Here is a 20,103-nt window from a genome sequence, read left to right on the forward strand (position 1 = left end):
GGAAGAACCAAAGGATAATCAAACGCAGAGTCAATCCAAATCAATTAGGAGTGGGACACTACTAAAATGCGATTCGTACCACCACGAATCATAAATGCAATTCAGAAAGAATCCCTACAAACCCAAAAGACAAACATAAACATTCGAACAAAATTCAGAATAACATAGACGTTAACCATCGCAAACTCAATACCGTGGTTTAAAAAAAGATTGTGAACTCAAAAACACGATCACGAACTCATGAACATGTTCAGAAGAAGACAAATTCAAGAAAAAGAAAATGATTCGAACCTAAGTAAAACTATTCAATCTAACGGTGTCAATATTTTTCAGTTAAACTATCTTTCAAGAACACATATAACAAATAAAAATAACTAATTAGTACTACTATCTAATATGACATATTATACATCTAATAATCATCACTTTCAAATAAAAACTCAATGTCATCCACGTCTTTATATCTAACAATGTAATAATAATATCTAATATGACATATTATACATCTAATAATCATCACTTTCAAATAAAAACTCAATGTCATCCACGTCTTTATATCTAACAATGTAATAATAATATGATTAACGTTGATTCATTAGAGAAAACAAATATAATTATTAATAGCCAGTACTAATATGGATTTTCCATATTTCTTAAATCAATCAACAATTCAACATCGATTGAAATTGTGAATATGAATTATACATGTCTCAAAAATAATTTAATTTAAATATTAAATTAAATATATTAATTTTCTTTAACTAAATTTATTTATATTTTGAAATGAATGGAATAATAATAATCTACTTTGGAGAGCAAGACAGCACCGATGATTTGTTAAAGTTTGAAAAGATAATAACTAAGATTGTTCTACGGTATATGATACAAATAATTTCCAATTGTAGAAGCTACCTAATTTAAAAAGGAATAATAATGTTTTGTTTGAGTCCAGCTATGAGAAGCCATTTCTGTAAATGAAAAACAGTTGTAATTCAGATGATGCAGACATTGCTTAGCTGGCATAGCCCCCACATGACCAATGCGTACACATCCCATGTGACCACGTGCTTCCCCTAATTGCACTATTGTACTTTCCAAATTTCATTTCAATTCCACTTTCGAACTTTCAGGAATTTATTGAATATCAAATTTCTAGTTTACAATTTATTTATGGCAAACCACCAATTGAAGAGAACTTATAAAAGTATCCCTCTATCGTATACAACTGTGGTTAACTTAAATTTGTTTTTATTTTGATATTCTTTGCCTCTATATTTTCAAATTATGTTTCTCAATAATTGTTTCCATTATTAGTCTATTTTGGTTCCGTGTTATGTCTCTCATTTAATTGTATAATACCATGTAGAGGGACACTCTGTCTGCTTTTATTTATTTATAATATAATAAAATTTATAAAATTTAATTTAAATTATTATTTAACAAAAAACCAGCTATTTGATTAGTAAAGAGTGATAAAAATGTGAATGAAATTGTTTAAACAAATGGTAAAATGAAATAAAATTAGAAGAAAAAGCTATACAAAAAATTATTTATTTCTTTTGTGGATTTAATTTATATGAATGTTTTTCTTATATAATATTCTATATTTTTTTTCTTTTTATTTTAGTAGATATAGTAAATTATTTTATAATTAACTTTGAGGTCTATGGTGGATTCTATAGTTAACGACAATATTCTATACTTTATTCAAAAATATAATACTACTTCCATCCTTAAATATAAAACTTTATTGAAAATTTTTCTTATCCATTTTTATAAAATTTCTTTTAATTTTTTAAATACATTAATTATTTTCTTTATTAGTCTACTCTAATTATGTAATTTATAATAAGTACTATGATAAAAATATATACTAATTATCTTCCTTCAAGTGTAAAATAGTAAAATAATTTAAATTATCAATAAATTTTATACTACAATTAATTTTATTAATGATATGATTTAATCAATAAAATCTTATATACAATTAAAAAAGCAAGTATAATTTATATTGAGTGCTCCTTAAAATGAAGTTCTACCATCAACACTTTAAAAATAGTTACCCACATAGGAGCCTACAAATAGTTGTAATATTTATGGTTAACAATATACTACTCTATCTCTAAATATAATTAAAAATAATCAAAGAAAATAAATATATTTAATCACCATTTTGAATAAAATATAAAATTTTAAACCAATTTTTACTTATATTTTAAAACACATTGAATATAATTTTGTAATAATGACATGGATACAAGAAAATAAATACATGTTTGACTTACAACATCATACTTACACTAAAATAATTGAGCAAGACAATTAATTGAGTTTTAATATCCAATTTGAGTATTTAACCAATATTTTATTCAATTATTCCAAATTAAAGTTCTAACGAACGAAGAGATTAGATTACCCAAAATAAACAAACATGGAGAGCACTCAACTAACAAGCAAGAAAATCACCACAAGAATGCCTTTTGAACTAAGTCATAATCATCTTTAGTCTACCATATCCTTTATTGCCACCAAGTTTCTGTTAAATGTCTTTTGTTAACAATTTTCTACCTACTTATTTTAAAAATGAAATTTTATTAATTTTTTTACTCACACTTGTATCGTGTAGGTTTTATGATGTATATTTTCGGTGTTGTTGCCGAGTATGAGATATAAAATTTTAACAATTTCTAATTTTGGATAAATATTAGACACTTTTTCTTTCTATAAAAACACTTCATATTTACAAAATAAACTATAAGTGTACATAAGTTGGGAAATTAAAAATAAATAAAATACTTTTAAATTTAATTAATAAAAGAAAACCGTATTAAAATATTTTACACAGTTAATATATTTAATTTGAATAAAAAAGTTTAACAACTTTGTATTGACGGCTTAAATTTTTTACATAGTTATTATCCAATGGGACATAGATGGTAGTTGAGATATTTTAGTAAATGATATAAAATACTAACTTCCTTGTGAATTATGATTCCATAATTGTATCAATTGTTTTACACAATTAGAATATCTATAATAAACAACATATATAATTACAATGGAATCATCAATCAATCCTAATTGATTTACATTAGTATAAGAAAAGAAATACAATGCTAAAACAAAATCATTCTCCTTTGATCATACAAGCTGATTGCGAGCAACCCATCTAGGCTTGATAGAAGTCATTTAAGATTAGGACTATTAAAAGAAGGTTCAAGAACACTTAATATGTGGACAATCATCTATTAACTACCCTAAGTAATTTGGTTAAAATGACTAGTGTAGGATTATATAAGTCAAATAACACAAAATATGAGGTACACATGCCCCTTAGTTTTTACTCGCAATCACCCTTTTTGTTTTAGAGCATGTTCAACGGTGAACTCAATATGAGTTCTGTAGATGAGATCCACTGTGCCACATCATCTTGAAACAATTCACTCATTTTCTACTTCAACGGTGAACTCAACATGATTCAAGTTCTACTATACCACATCACCCTAAATCAACTCATTCATTTTTTACGGTTTAACTTTAAAAAAATCATATTATATTCCATTACTTTAATTTATACATTAATATTTAATTTTATTATAACTTAAAATATTAATTTAAATGGAAAAATAAATAAAAAAGTATGTTAATAAAAACTTTAATAAACCTCTGTAACAAAAATTGTGAAGAAAAAGTATGAGTAACAAATTGTTTCCATTAATGAGCTAACAATCGTAATTAAAGGAGAAAAAAAGGCTAAAGGTGATATATTAATTAAAAAAAACTAATGGTTACAAAATTATTATTATTTAATAAATTAAAAAGAAGTTAACGGCTATAAATTAATAAAAAATGATAAATTTATTATTATTAATAAATTAATAAAAAGTAGCGGTTATAATTTTATTATTATTAAATTGTGAAGCACCCGTTCCTTTCTGACAATACCGTGATGACACATTGGCACAACTCAAACGGTGAACCCACAAAAAACTGGAAGTTAAGTAATTACACGCAAACTCATTTTCACTCCCGTTGGAGATGCTCTTATGTGTCTTATTCTTTGGCGTTTGTCTACAACTTACACTAATGAAAAAATTGACTTATTAACATAAAAAGACATTAAATAACATTGTTTTCAATTTTGGAGACTAATATTTAACGAAAAATTTAGAAACTGATTTCAATTTTTCCGATATTTAATTGTAATAGATAGAAGCACAAGTAATTGTAATAGATAGAGGCACAAGTAATGTACCAATTTAAAAAATTTATGGCTTAAATATATTATCTACATATTTTTAATTTTAGTCTTTTTAAAAATTTTATATGATTTTTATTTTTGTGAACATTTTTATTAAATAGTTGTCTTTTGTTGCTTAATCCTGATTACCTTTCTTTTCGGCACTGCCTATCGTTAACAATAAACAAGTCCTAATAAGTGATGAACACATGCATTAACCTGATTAAAAAAACAAATTTTAAAAAATAAAAAAAATGTTTGAATTGTAGCATCTAGATAGTGCTAGCATGAACAAAAACAAGAGAATCCTAATTCTGACAAATTGAACTATTGCCACAAATGAAAGCTGTTCGGAAACATTCAATTGGCCCGTGACAGTTCCAAGTTTCAACGCACACCAAATTTATGTAAATAATAGCATCAAATGAAAGTCCTGCTTAAAAATAATAATATTGGTTCAGTCACCTGGTTTAAAAACAGTTTATGACTTTCTTCCTCTTTATTATATTATTACAAAAATTAATTAAAAAATTTGAAGAAACAAAATTAATAAAATTAGTAACAATATTTAATTTATTGACAATATTAGTTTTGTTTTGGTAAATTCATCTGTACCCATTAAAATGATGACTATCCATATTTAATTTTTTTTCTTTATATTTATTAATATCCATATTTGATTTTTTTCTTCATATTTATCGGTGTTTAATTGTTTAAAAATTATACAATATAGAATGAATGATTATAATAGAGTGATAATGTAAAATTATGTTACACGTCAATACATTAATTTTAAATTTTTTATGTTTTGTAATATCTTTGCAATTTACTTTTCACTTAAAACAAAATAGAAGAGACAATTAATCTATCTTTGCTAAAATATTTTTTATTTCCTAATTATCAACTTAAATAACATAAAATAATTGTTATTTTAGTAAAAAGAAAATTAATAATTAAAAATCTAAATGATACTCTACAAAATGTGACAATATTTTTTTAAAAGTGTCTCATACTTAAAAACAAATTAGTTATATTGATTAAGGTGAATAATTACAAATTCTAAATTAACATTGGTTAGAGTTATTTACAATTCTTAGTATTATCTATATTTGAAAATTTCTGATCTAATTTAAACTTAAACTTAACGTAGATTAAATGTAAATATTTATTGTCTAATATATGATTTCAACCTTGAGATGGGAGACCCACCAAGTTGACATAAAATAATGTGGCTAATGATTAAGATATGGTTATTTTTTCAATGCCTTGTTTGGCAATGAGGGAATTGTTCCTTATAATATAAGTGAAGGTTATGTAAAATTCGAACAAGCTGATCTAGTACTTCTATTAAATAAAATGGATTCTCGTCTTTTCACAATTTGCTCTCAAACGAAACAGAACAAAATGTCTCTTACCAACTCTGCAAGTAAATTAAAATATAATTTTAAATAAAAAGAATTGAAAAATGTGACAAATTTAACTGCACATGGGAGTTGAGATAGCAGGTAAACCATAAGGGTATAAAACAAGTGGGGAAAGGGAACATTACAATATATTCATTTGCTACCACATTTAATTCAAAAAGTAGAATTATTTTTCCTAATACATGCCATAGTTGAAAAAGAACAAAAGATAGTAACAATGTATATACACTAGTCGACAAATTAACGCATATTTTGTCCTTTACACATCTATCTATCTATCCCTAGGAATATATCAAACTCACTCCAATATTAATTTATATAATTAAATTATTTTTATTTTTGAGGCAATTAAATGATTTTAAAACATGCGTTGGGATAAATATAATTTAATACAAACATGTGTTGGGATAAATCTTATGATTTAATATAATTTAATAAATAATTTAAAACAATTTTAATAAATAATATTTAAAATAAATAAGCTAGCTAAATTAATTAAAAAAATATCAGATTTTTAAATTTTAAATTAATAAAAAATAAACTTTAAATTATTAATCTTAAAATATTTTAAATATTAATTAATATAAAATTTATTTTTAATTAAAAATATCATTTTATAATTTTAAACTAACTAAATTTACTAAACATTTCAATTAACTTTAACAGTTATCAACTATAGATTTTAGCTTCAGTGTGTTATCTTGTGTCTTTTAAATTTTCTCTTCTTACAAGTATTTTCCATTGATTTGATTTCAGTCTCTAAACTTTGTGCATCATCAAATTGTATTTTACACTTTTTAAGAAAATAAGTGTGTTTTGCAGAATTTGAAAGTCTAGAAGATGATTGGTTTGCCTAATCAAATTGAAGGGTTGTACAGGTTGTTGATAAAGAACCTCTAGAGTTATTTCTGTTTACACCTCAAATTCTTTTTCTATACATGATGTATCTTTATGGCATTTTAGATCAGGATACTTGTCTCATAAATGTAAAAATATATAGAGATTTATTAAATTGATTAGTCTACTTTTTGAAGCTAAAAAAGAGTGATTAAGTAGATATTAAAAAAATAACAACATAGAAAATTGAGTTAGTTTCTTTATATGCAAAAAATTTATTTAAAAAAGTAAAGAGAGGATTAAAACACATCAACTAATAAGTGAATAAAAACACTCAAGTGGATTAAGACACCAATCTCACTAACGAAATTATGATATTTCCATCTCTACAAATAAACCACTTCCAAGAGAGGATTTTTGACATCTGCAAACAAATTAAGAATTACAATGAGCAATTTCACCTTAAAAAATTATTTAACTTGCCATGTAAATTTTATTTTTAAACAAATAATAGGGTGTGAAGGTTTTATATAGCGAAAATAGACTTCCTAAATATTGGTATTCTTAAATGACTGCTTATCATTTGCAACACTAATTTACCACTTATTATTTGCAACACTATAAAAAATAGCATTAAAATAAATAAAGACAATATTCAAGGATTAGACATAAGCTCGAAAAGGAAAGAAAAAAAACTGATTTATTTAAAACTCATCCAAAATTTTTTTTATTTAAAATTCATCCAAATTTTTTATTTATTTAAAACTCATCCAAATTTTATTTTATAACTTTATCATAATTGATTAAAATGCACTCGAGTGAATAATTTAATTAAGTATATATTTCACAAATTATTTTAAATAATTTAATTTAATACTTAATTATAATTTTGGTGATCATCAAATCATTTAAAAGGCATCTTCCGACTTATAGCTAATTTATGAGGTAGATTAAAGATATTCTCTATTTTTTAGAAGAGGTGAAGTTATCATTTACTGGGGTGTATAATTAAGGAAAATGCTAATAGCTGTCTCAAGGCTACTTGTTAAATATCTAAATATCTAAAGATAAAGATTTTACATTAGAAAATATATTGAATATTGTGTATTCAACTTTTAAAAGATCAAAATTGTTTTTTTAAATATAAAATTTCTGTTTTACATCCTTTATAGACATTTGTTAACATGACCAATAATTAACAAAAAAAATATATTTTTAAGATATGTGACATTAATTAAGTGTCTATACACCAACACCATAGTAACGAAAATGACTATTTGTTTTAAGAAAAGACGATCTCTATCCGTCTAAGGAGGTATATGATGATATTGATTTTAGCAAGTGTTGGATTCAAACGCAAAGGATTGTAGTAACTATCAAAACGATTTTTAATTACTAAATTAATAAAAAGTTTTTTTATTTGATTAAATATTCTCAAACTAACAAAAATAAAAGTATTGAACTTTATCGTAATAAAAACGTTTAAATATATTATTAATTCTTGTAAATTCACATTTTTTATTTATTTTAGTCTATGTAAGTTTTTCTGGTTGATTTTTGTCACGGTAAATATTTTTGTTTTGTTTTTTGTCCTCGTTCCTTTGTTTTAGTAATTGCAAAATTGTTTTTTATTGAAATTGGTCCCCCACAATGTCTTATATCTCTAATAATTGAAGGACTAAAATTAAATATTATATATATTGCATGAACATATTACAATAAAAAATTAATTTTATAGGGACTAAAACTAAAGAGCAATGACCTAAAACAAACAAAAACATATTCAAAATTAAACAAAAAAATCACATAGCTACATTGACTAATCATATATTTAGCTATACTTAAAACCTAATTACTGAATTCATTCATTCATTCGATTCTAATCATTTAGCAATTGAACTTTGAATCTTAATTTTAATCCAATTTTTTTTAGCAAAATATAAAATAAGATTAAGAATCAAATATCATAAAGTATAATGATTTATATATATATATATATATATATATATATATATATATATATCTAAATTATAGACTAAAAAATTATTAATCTCAAATATTTAAATAATCCACTGTCGTTTTAAACTTTGAATCATAAATTAATTTAAAGACTGCCAAATAATAAAAAACATTAAACATAAATATTAAAAATCCAACTCAACTAAACTCATTTAAATAATAAGATATCAAAACTGAAAGTTATACTCATCTCAGAGTTTATCTACTCATTTTTAATAAATAGAAGTAAAAGAGACGAGAGTATTACAAATGAAAACTCAAGAATGAAAGTAAAAACTCCATTTCTTAAGCTCTACAAATTCTAACTCCTTGTTGCCTCATAAGCTTATATGGCTCTTTATCTTTCAAAATGTCAAATCTTTACAGAAAATGAGTTTTTAGCTTAAATGCAGGACTCTCATTATATATGTGTGAAATTAATTTATACTTGTAATATACTACTCTATAATAAAATATAAATAAAAACATAATTGAAAAAGTTAATATTTTAATCTTAATTTTTAATTAAATACATCAATTTTTTATTTACTATTTTTGATTATATTTCATTTTAAAGAAAATATATTCATTATACTCTTAAATATTATTCGCACCACTTCTAAGATCAATGATGGATGATTCACTTATGTTGAACCAAGCAAAAATGGTAGAGTGAAAATTTTGGATGTTTATAGATAATGATAACTATGGAAGTCAAGAGAAATACAAAACTATATTTGGATGTGAGCCAAAAAAATTTAATCCTACATAATACATTTTTTCATTAAAGAATAATAGTAATTTTTTTGACATGAAGAATAAATAATTAGAATTAAATATAACTTTAGTTTTTATGATTTTTAATTTTCAAGTTTTTGTTATTCACAAAAAAAACTCACTTTTGATCTATAATTTAAAATTTTATATAAAAAAAATTATATTTTTAGTCTATCAAAATAGTCGCAAAAAAAAAACAAAACAAAATTTAAATTAATAACTTATATATAATAATACTATTAATGTAGTTTATATGTGATTATAATAAATACATGTAACATAAAACCCAAAAAAAAGAAAAAAAATAAATACATATGAGCATAGTTATTTTGGGACACTGAGGAGGAAAATAATGATAATATATGATGATGTTTGAGAATGCATTGGATACTCTCAACTCTCAAGTGTTGGTATACTTAAATTAGCTTATGGTCCAGTCCGTCGACCGAGTCATCTACGTTGGATTTGTCTTGGACATAAGATTCTGCCACGTGGAAATAGAATATCATAGAATGTGGACCCGTCTCTTTCAGAGGTGACCTTGTCGCTGTAATAGTGGGACCCATATTAAGACCAAAAGAAAGAGAAGATTCGAAAATGCAATGATGAATGACTTAGTTGATGAAGCTATGCATCAGACGGTCACAACACAACCAAGTCGTGAAAAGCAGAGGACTTCATTATTTGCCACCTCTACGCACGTGAATCATGTTCTTTCAATGGCTGCTTTGGATTGCCGCTACTAAACCCACTTTCATTTTTATTTTTTTTAACAAACACCCATTTTGATCCATAATTATATTTTGTTTTAATTTTTGTTCCACGGTCAATATTAATAAATAAATTCTTTTTAATAATAAAAATATTATTCTTTTTCTATTTTTATCTTTGTATATATCTTTCTAAAATTTAAAAAAGACATACTTCAATACTGTTTTATAAATAATTTATATTCAAGAAAATTATATAAACAAATTTTGGTAATGAACTAGGGAGTGTGCATAATATTACAAATGGCTACTCCATTTGAGTTTGGTTTATATAATGGCTGATCAACGTGGCATATGGTTAGAGCATTTTTAATGTTAGAACTTAATATGTCTTTACTAAATAGAGTTTACTTTGTCGTATCATCTTAAATTTATTTATTTATTTTTTATTTTAATAGTAAATTTAATGATCTTATAATTTTAATTTATAAATTAATATTTTATTTATATTTAATTTTATTATAATTTAAAATATTAATTTAAATATTTTAATTAATATTATCATGTATTATTTTTATTTTTATTTAAAATAAAATTGAACTTAAATATTTATAACAATAATAAAAATTAAAAAAAAGAGATAACAGTTGTAAAATTATTATTATTAATAAATTAAAAAGAAGTTAACATCATAAATTAATAAAAAAAATGTAACAGTTATAAATTAATTATTGTTAATAAATTAATAAAAAAAGTAACTGTTATTAATTTATTATTATTAAATTATGAAAGATAACTATGATGACAGTCTAACATTTCAACATTAAATCTGTCAAAAATAGATTTTATGTTACTACATAACGACGGACGAATGTATTTGACTATCTATAGAGATGGTGTTACGAAAAATATAAAAAATACAGAAAAGAATAAAAGTTGTTGTGTACATTACTTTGTTTCAACTTTGATGGATTGAGATTTCCTTCGTCTTCAAACAAAGAAAATAAATAAATATTTTAGATTATATGGTGACGAAGAAAGGTAAAGCAAGAGACTTTGTTCAGTAAAAATTACTGATAATTAAATTCGTTCAGAACTGAAAATTAAAATTTCAAATTAACTTAACTTTCAAAAACAGATAACTTAGTTAATTGAAGCAGAATGTGTTAAATAAATTAAAGGTACTCAGGACACTTGTTAAAGATACAAAAAGAGAAATAAATAAGTTTTGAATGAAAAATTAATTAACTTTACACTTTCAAAAGTTTAAATTACACAAATTTTAATAATTTTTTCTACATTTCTACATTTTTTTTCTAAAGATTTGTTAGCACTTCTCAAAGTTCGATTTGCAGTAGTTTCTTGACTGCAGATGTAGTCCTTAACACACTACAAGTTCGCTTAAAATTTATAACTGTCTTTGTTGTGTCATTATTTTCTACTGAATGTATTTGGTACTGCTATATTTAAGTTTTGTACATGTAAAAATTGAATGAGGTAAGGTAGGTAAGAAGGCCCTTCTCTCTTAAGACAGCAAAACATACATAACTCATCATTATACACGTACCAAATCCATGATTAACTTCTTGAAATTATCCCTTTTCATAATCAAGCATAACCCTCTATAAAGAAAAGCGTTGAGACAGTAACATTATCAATAAAACCAAAGCTACGAAGAACCCCTATATCCAATAATTCAATCCGCAAATTGCAGGCACTAAAATCTTCAAAATATTCCAAAAGAAACTGAATTTTTTGTATCTAAAATATAGTTTTAATGAAAGCACAACATGATTGGTGAATAGCAACAAAACTAATGGCAAAAACTTGCCACCTATTAATAAAGGTTAACGCTAATTGTACACAATGAGTTCCTCAAATTTGCAGAACACCCAAGTTACATCAAACACAATAATGCTCTGCCAAATGCCCATATTTTCCTCCAAAATAATTACATGACAAAAAGTAATCATTTCCACCCCATTTCTATTTAAAGAGTAAATTTCCTATATACTTGGGGAAAACTCAACTAATAGGCTCAGAACCTTTTATTCCTCATTATTTTTGATCAGTTTGGTGCCAACAAAATCTCTATTTATGGCAAAGTAACTCTCACTTCTTTCCTATCAGCACCATATGCCTGCAATTCAAAAGATGGATGCACCAACCGTAAGAGTGAAATAAAAGCATACCAACTATCAAGTTATCTTAAAAACCAATGAACTTGGCTCATATAATTGAGTAGAATCACAACACTGAATCAAATTCGTCAACTATATTCATTCTCCTATACATTTCTAAGCTCATATAATTTCAAAATATATTAAAAAGTAAATAAAAATTTAATGAATTTTAGAGCAAGATTGCCAAATCTGTCATAATTTAATTTGCTTAAACTTTAAATTCATACAATGGATAATTAATAGGGATGCAACCAATACCTCAACCCCGTATCCTTTAACATATACATTGGTAAATAGATCAGACGGGTCTGGCACTGGACTCTCCTGGAAATCAGAAAAGAAAACAATGAAACTCAGATTGTAAACCATATGCAAAATATGCAAATATAAGGGTATATAGTAACAGAAGTAGGAGCCAAGAGAATAAACAGCATAGACATGTCTTTTACCTTTGCTTTAGCAATGGCTTCATCAACTTCTTTTCTTACTTCTTTTTCAGTGTCCTAAAAGAAGAAAAGGTAATCAAAATCTTTAGCATCACATCAAATTCAAATGTTTATATATGCATGCGTAGTCTGTATCTAATCCACTTGCATGAGAAACAAGAAAATAGAAACTATTCAAACTTCATTTGAATATTACTGATATCTCATGGGCTGAAAAATTGTAGAATAAAAAGATTGAAAAAAACATGAACTTTTTTTGTTTCATCTACAAAATACTCCATTTCATTTTAACAAGTTGTAGAAACAGAGATAGACAAAGCAATTGTACCAGATAATATACGTAATGTAATATGGAAGCTAGGAGAGAAAAATATAAGACCAGCTCACAAATTTCTTTCATGAGATTCCGAGGTCTAAGAATATGTTCAAATGAGTGAAGAAATGCTTAAATTGCTACACAAATTCCAAGGGTTGTTGAGCAGAGATTTAGGGAGTAAACCATAGAAGATCAATTTGTTTTTATATCACAGGAATCCACCGAAGAAACAACATACATGATACAAAGTTTGATGAAGAGATGTTAGAGAAATCAAATAGATTTTACCCATGGTTTTTATTCATTTAGAGAAGGCTTTTGATAGGATGCTCTTAAGAGGTTTCGTGGAAGGCTTTGGAGAGGAAGAAGCTAAATGATAGTACCAAAGGTCAACGTTGAACTCTAAATTCATTTTCTAGAAAAAAGTTGTGTTAGTTTTACTTGCTAACAAGGAGATAAAAAAGTGAACAATTGTCTATATTTTCGGAAATAATGAAAATGTCAAAGAATTGTTTTCATTATCTCCAAAATTCTATCATCCATTGCTAGCCTTTAATCTTCTCTCTATCACAATGGTCAATGGTTCACTTCAAAATTCTCTCATCTTATTATTAGCAAGTTAAAATGAACACATATTTTAGAAAATGAAGATAATGTTTTAACAAAGTAAACAGCTACCTCTGTTTCAATATCGCCCTATCCATATGGTTGATATTTGTCTACCTCTTCACCTCCACCTTATTGATCCTAAGATGGTATTTTCACCTCAGATATTCCCTTCTGCTTTACCTCTTTCTCCCTTTCAATTGGTCTATGTTTCTTTCTCCATAACTATTTCAACATCTGTTTCTCTCATGGTTTTCTTCTCCACCTTAATAGTTTTGGGTCTTTTGACCCCTGAAGCTTCATCTCTACTTCCATTTTCTAGCTCCAAAGATTGTCTGACATGTCACTGCAATATTAAGAACTACTGCTCTCTCTTCTCCTCCACCTGCTTGGTTGCATGATACCTCATGCTTCCAACCTATGAAGCACAAATATTGACATGGACACCAGACACAACATTGAAACGTTGACACCGGTAATAATTTGAGAAAATAAATCCATTGAATGTAATCAAGGTGTCAGTGTTGTGTTGGTGTCAGACACAGGGACACACTTTCGCTCAGAAGTGTCGGTGCTACATAGCTTCCAATAGAGGGTTGGTTTTTTATTTGCCTCTTCACTCAACGACAATCCAGTGAATCTTGCATCATTCAATGCCACAAATACTTCAGCTTAGAATGTTGTACTCCCATGGAAGAAGCTGTAATCCATGATACCTGATGACATACTTCAACAACACAACCACATTTTCCATTTCTTTCCGAACAAGATATCCAGAATGCCAGATCAATTTGTTAGGAACATTTAAAAGATTGGATAAAATAAAAGATGACTTTTATTGATTGAATGAAAAGGAGAAAGAGTTCTCCTCCAAGGGTTTCCTCTTGCAACTGAGCCACTGCTCTGTTTTTCTAAACTAACAAATCTGAATCATCTCTCCCTTCTACCCTTGCTCAGTTACCACTTACTCCTTTTTAAGAAATGCCACCTCTATTCCAACAACATTAAGTAACAAACTATTGATACTCTACTGTAATTAACTGTTGATATTTGGGAATATCTAAGAGGAAGTATGTTCTATTCATGGTGTATCTTTAGAAAAAAATGCAAGATTAGATTTGGTTGCAGTTATCAAGATACAAGCCATAGTATAACATGCATAAACAATTCTGAAATTAGCACATTTCACAATTTAAGGATCACGAATGAGTTTCAGTTTGATTCAATCACCTTTAGCTCCTTTTCAGTAGCAATGTCATGAGACAATAACAGCTTTCTTACTCTCTCAATTGGATCACGCTCCTACAATCATATTAGCCAAGAGAAAAAATTTAAAATGAACTCGTCAAAATATTAAATTGGCAAGATGTTTATACATGCTGGCAAACATGACAAACCTGTCTCACACCAGAAATTTCATCACGTGTTCGGTATGTGCTGCCAGGATCAGACATGGAGTGACCATGGTATCTGTAAGTGTCCATTTCGAGAATCTGGACAGAAAAAATATTAAGATACAGAAATCAATCAAAATCTGAGAGAATAAACTTTGATTGTTTGATCAACACTAAAACAACAGACAGCTACATTAATTTAAAATAAAGTGCCTCATACACCAATTCTTTTCACTTAAGTCGTGCAATCAATATTCCTGCACTGTGAGATCAAAAAAGAGGGGCCAAATGCCAGTGCTATTCGACCATGTAACAAATTTATATAATTTGTTTAAAGTAACAAATTCAAGTAGTCATAACAGAAAAAACAATAACTCACAAGGGGCCCATTCTTCAAAGCATGCTCCTTTGCAAATATACAAGCTTGTTTCACAGCAAGAACATCCATGCCATCTACCTGAAAAAGTATTTAATTAAAATTAATTTTTGTTTAAAAAAGGTTGTTTGAAAACACATGTATATAGCTGTGCAATGCATACGTGCATACAATACAAGTGTATAAGCTTAATCATTAAATACACACTTAAATAAGGGTAGCAACGAACATATATACCCAACCGAAACAGACCACATATAGGTAATATAGTTCTACATATTTAGACAGCAACGTATAGACATCAATATCAATATTCAATACAAGAATAAGAAAAATGGCCAGCACTCAAAAATTAAAACCCAATTCAGACTCTTAAAAGTTATCTGACAAGACTTAAAGATTTAAAAAAAAAATTAAAAGAGGCCTCAAATCTTACTGAAATAAAAAGAGGAAGAGCGCGGGAGAGAGACTTAAGAATGATATAGTTTAACAGTTGTTTACCCACATTTTCAAAGAAAACATATCCAATGAAAGAAAAATTAAGCATAAGCCATAAGCATACAATGCACAATCTTGGAACAATATTCCAATACACTATTTTAATTAAATTACGCAACACCAGGTCTAAAAAAAGCTCTCTGTAACAGTATAAGTACACAGCCCTTCATATATACCAAATGCACAACAAAACTCATTACTTCTAAGTTCTATCAAATAAAACACTGGTCCTTAAGCTTTGAGAAGCATATTCAATAGAGTAAGCCCTTTCATCAGACAAAATAATCATAACCGGAGCACCAAATACATCACCTCCATTCACAAGTTCAAAATGTCATTTCCGTATTGGTATGTTCACTTAACCAAATTCCCTTATTAGTAAACAACACTGTTACAAATCCATCCATCGATCCTTTCCAACTCCAAATTAAAAGTCACACAATAAACTATAGGAAATATAGAAGGCACTGGATTTCAAAGAATCTAATTATTCACTTTTACTAAGAATCAACCATTTCAAAGAATCTAATTAATCACTTTTACCAAGATCACCCACACACACACACACACTATGGAACACCATCGCTTCAAATTGAAGGAGTGTTCGATGTCTAACTCGTGTCAATGTATGACACCGACACATATAGTTTACATGCAATTACTTCTATTTTTTAAAATTATTACCGGTGTCCATGAATCAGTGTCAGATATCAGTACTTCATATTGCATGCAAACACACCAAAACAAGAACTCAAACAAAATCCAACCAAAAATCAAAACCAAAAGAGAAAATCCTTAAACCAACCTTCAATCCAGGAACATAATCCCCTCTCTTGTAATAAGCAGGACTCTTAGCAGCTCTCCACTCAGCAGTTCCCATTCCATCTAATTTCTCAAACCAAAAACACGCATCAATCAACCAATCAACCAAAAAAAAAAAAAACCAAATTTCAAAACCTCCAAACTTCAACAAACAAACAAACAAAAGAGAAACTCACAATGATTATTCTCACAAACCAAAATAGCAGGAAGATCCCAAAGAGCAGCAATATTAAGAGCCTCAAAAAGCTGCCCTTGATTAGCAGCACCATCACCATACAAAGCAAAAGTAACACTCTCATCTTTCAAATATTTCTGACCAAAAGCCAAACCACAACCAAGAGGAACTTGAGCACCAACAATTCCATGTCCACCATAAAACCCAGAATCCTTCTTATAAAAATGCATTGAACCACCTTTCCCTTTAGAACACCCATCACGCCGTCCCATAAGTTCAGAATAAATCTCAACTAGGGTTCCGCCACGACCGAGGAAAGTACAGTGATCACGGTAAGCAGTGATTATACAGTCCTTTTTAGTTGTTCCGGCTTCCATACCGACGGCGACGGCTTCTTGACCGTCGTAGAGGTGGCAGAAACCGCGGATGAGTTTGGCTTTGTAGAGTGAATCAGCAGCGATTTCCATGCGGCGCATTAAGGCCATGGTGCGGAAGAATGAGAGAAGTTCAGAGGGAGATGTGGTGACGGAGCGTGAGGGAGGATCGGTGTTGTGGGCGGTAAAAGGGATGGAGGTTTCGATTGTGAGAGTGGTGGTTGTGTCGGAGGTGATCGGACGGTTGAGAGTGAAGAAGGCAGAGGAGAAGGGTTTGAAGAAATTGGATCCGATGTTTGAAGAAGATGAACATAAACGTGATAGAGCCATGTTGATCTCTTACTACAAAAAAAAAAGTTGATGGAGTTTTTTTTGTTTGAGTTGAATGAAAATGAATTGTGTTTTGTGAGAACAGCGAAGACTGAAGAGAATGTGTAAGCAACGTTTTGATTTTGATGTGTTTGAGAAGAGACTCTGTGAGAAAAAGAGAGAAAGCTTAAAAATGAATTCATGATTTTATTATTTATTTAATTTTGTGATATGCTAAAATTTAGGGAAAGTGTGTGTGAGGAATTTTTGTGGGGGCGAATTTTGTGTGTTGCTTTTGTCTCCACGAGTTGAGTACTCTTTAAATTAATTAATTATTAATTTTGATTGATTAGGAGGAGAAAAAGAAAGGGTATTTGAGAGTCGCTATTGCTCTAACGAATCAGTGTTGCTGTGCGATTGGCTGCTTTGTTCATCTATGGTTAACTGTAATTTTGTCAAAAATGAAAGTCTTAAACGGTTTAAATTAAATCAGTGTACATAATTAGCCTTAAATATTTTGTTCGGTCTTCGTATGTATCCTTATTTTCTGTATAGATTCTCCAAACAAAAATAGTCATTAACCTTGTGTTACTTTTAGAGCATCTTCAACTAAAGCCCATTTTTTCTAGAGCTTGGAATATAGACGGTCTCAACTTAAAATTTGCAAAAAGTATTATTAAATATGAAGGTTCCGATAAATTAATAATATCATTTTTTTTATTATTTGATTGAATTTTTTCACTTTAAGTTATAAGATCCGATAAAATGCTAGAATTATAGGAGAGTTGAAAACATTAAGTATATAGATGGATAAACGGATCAACCGATTTATCACGTGGTCCGTGTAACTATAATATTTTTAAAAATATAATAAATATATTACTTTTGAATTTGTTAATGAGTTACAGACTAATTAATACTTTTGTGTTATATAAATTATATTTTAGTATCATATTTTTTTTGTTATACTTTTGTTGTTGGTATGGACTATTCTTGTTAAGTGTCATTTCTAGCTTTTTTTTCTTATTTAGTACTTAGAATATTAAATTATCTACTATAATAGTTTTTTTAGCTTTTCTTTTAAATAGGAGACTTTTTTAATTTCAATTTTTCAGTTCTTTCTTACAAAATAATTATACATTATTTTAATTTTAACTTAATTGTAATTTTAGTTCTTCTATTTTTAACAATTCATACAATTGATTTCTTATTTTAAAAGTCAATAGTTTTGTTCATTTATCATATTTTGAACTAAAAAAAATAATAATTTGACATATTTTATGAATGTTAATCATTCTACATCATCATATCATATGTCATGTTACTTAAAATATGTTACATCGTTGTTTGTTAGTTAAAAAAAATCAAAATGAAGGACTAAATTGTCAAATTTTAAAATAGTTGAACCGATTTAGTGAATTGATAAAAATAAGGGGACTAAAATTGTAATTAAACATTTAGTTTGTATGATCCATGTATCACCCCATTCAACTGCAAGCTAATGCAGAACAAACTCGGACCAACATATTACAATTCGTTATCTTTTGTGGATAGACTAACTCGATCCAAGTCTAAGAGTTAATAAGTTCAAGTCTAAAGGAAACAAAGAGTTCAAAAAAGGAGAACAAAAATTCATCACACCCCTCTAGATAGAACATGTTTAGATAAGAATGAATCAACTTGTTACACAGTCTCTTAATATGACTAAAATACCTAAACTTAAATTTGAGGACTAAACCTCAACACTCCTTGAAACAATGCAAAACATAAAACCGATAACACTTCTTCTATAACCTTAAAACAAATCTCGTATGCAAATTTAATACCAAGTGAAATTCCAATCACCTTAGTAATCAATGATTTGGAAAGACTCAATTCTTTCACAAAGTTGTGGCCACTGGCAGACCTTGTGAATTTCTAATAATACACCTAAAACCTCAACTGTTAGACGAAGCTACTGCACCAATGCTCATTTTGAGAAAATCAGGAAAATGTGACAAAGGAACATAATTGGGTGAGTTAGGTTCAAATGTTGCAAAGGAAGAATTGGATTGAGGGTCTTCGGACACATTTCATCATTAGTATAGTAGAAATCCATCCAATAAATAGTTTTTTCAATAGAGTGGTCGACATGTATTTTCTTATTATTAAAGATGATAATTAAAGTTCAAGAATAAATATGTTCTTATTAATTGAAGTGTGCTTCTCATTAATACAATAGATGAAGTTGTATTTATATACTATTATGTAAAAGATGAATCAAACCACGAGTTATGCAAGTAGTAAATTAAGCGTATGACACAACAACAAATTTATACTCAATTGAGCAATTGTGTAACCAAAATCCTTACTTAAGACTTTAATAGTTTCCAAGAAAAAGTATTTACCCCTCAAAAACTTTATTCCACTAGAAGTATTTATTTGAGAATATCATATTATTTCTAGTTTTTCAAACTATCCATATACTAGAAAACAAAATAATTGGTAGTCTTTGATATGTAACATCCCACTTTTTGGGACATCATTTCGAAATACTAAGTTAAATAAGATTCCATTTTTTTAATGAAAATATTTTAATTCTCGCACAAACAAAATACACAATCACACACAAATTTAAC

General features: G+C 27.5%; 1 protein-coding gene across 1 annotated transcript; it reads right to left on the minus strand.

Moving 5' to 3' along the window:
- Positions 1-11,718: 11,718 nt before the first annotated feature.
- Positions 11,719-17,656, minus strand: LOC101502752 (pyruvate dehydrogenase E1 component subunit alpha, mitochondrial). Its single transcript, XM_004516980.4, has 8 exons — positions 16,804-17,656; positions 16,611-16,690; positions 15,311-15,388; positions 14,935-15,030; positions 14,768-14,839; positions 12,619-12,672; positions 12,428-12,493; positions 11,719-12,126 (listed from the first exon to the last, which is right to left on the minus strand). The coding sequence occupies exons 1-8, from the start codon at positions 17,504-17,506 to the stop codon at positions 12,082-12,084; spliced, it is 1,194 nt and encodes a 397-aa protein (XP_004517037.1). The 5' UTR covers positions 17,507-17,656; the 3' UTR covers positions 11,719-12,081.
- Between the last annotated feature and the right edge of the window lie 2,447 nt (positions 17,657-20,103).

Source organism: Cicer arietinum, chromosome 2, assembly GCF_000331145.2.
Source record: "Cicer arietinum cultivar CDC Frontier isolate Library 1 chromosome 2, Cicar.CDCFrontier_v2.0, whole genome shotgun sequence".
Taxonomy (NCBI): domain Eukaryota; kingdom Viridiplantae; phylum Streptophyta; class Magnoliopsida; order Fabales; family Fabaceae; genus Cicer; species Cicer arietinum.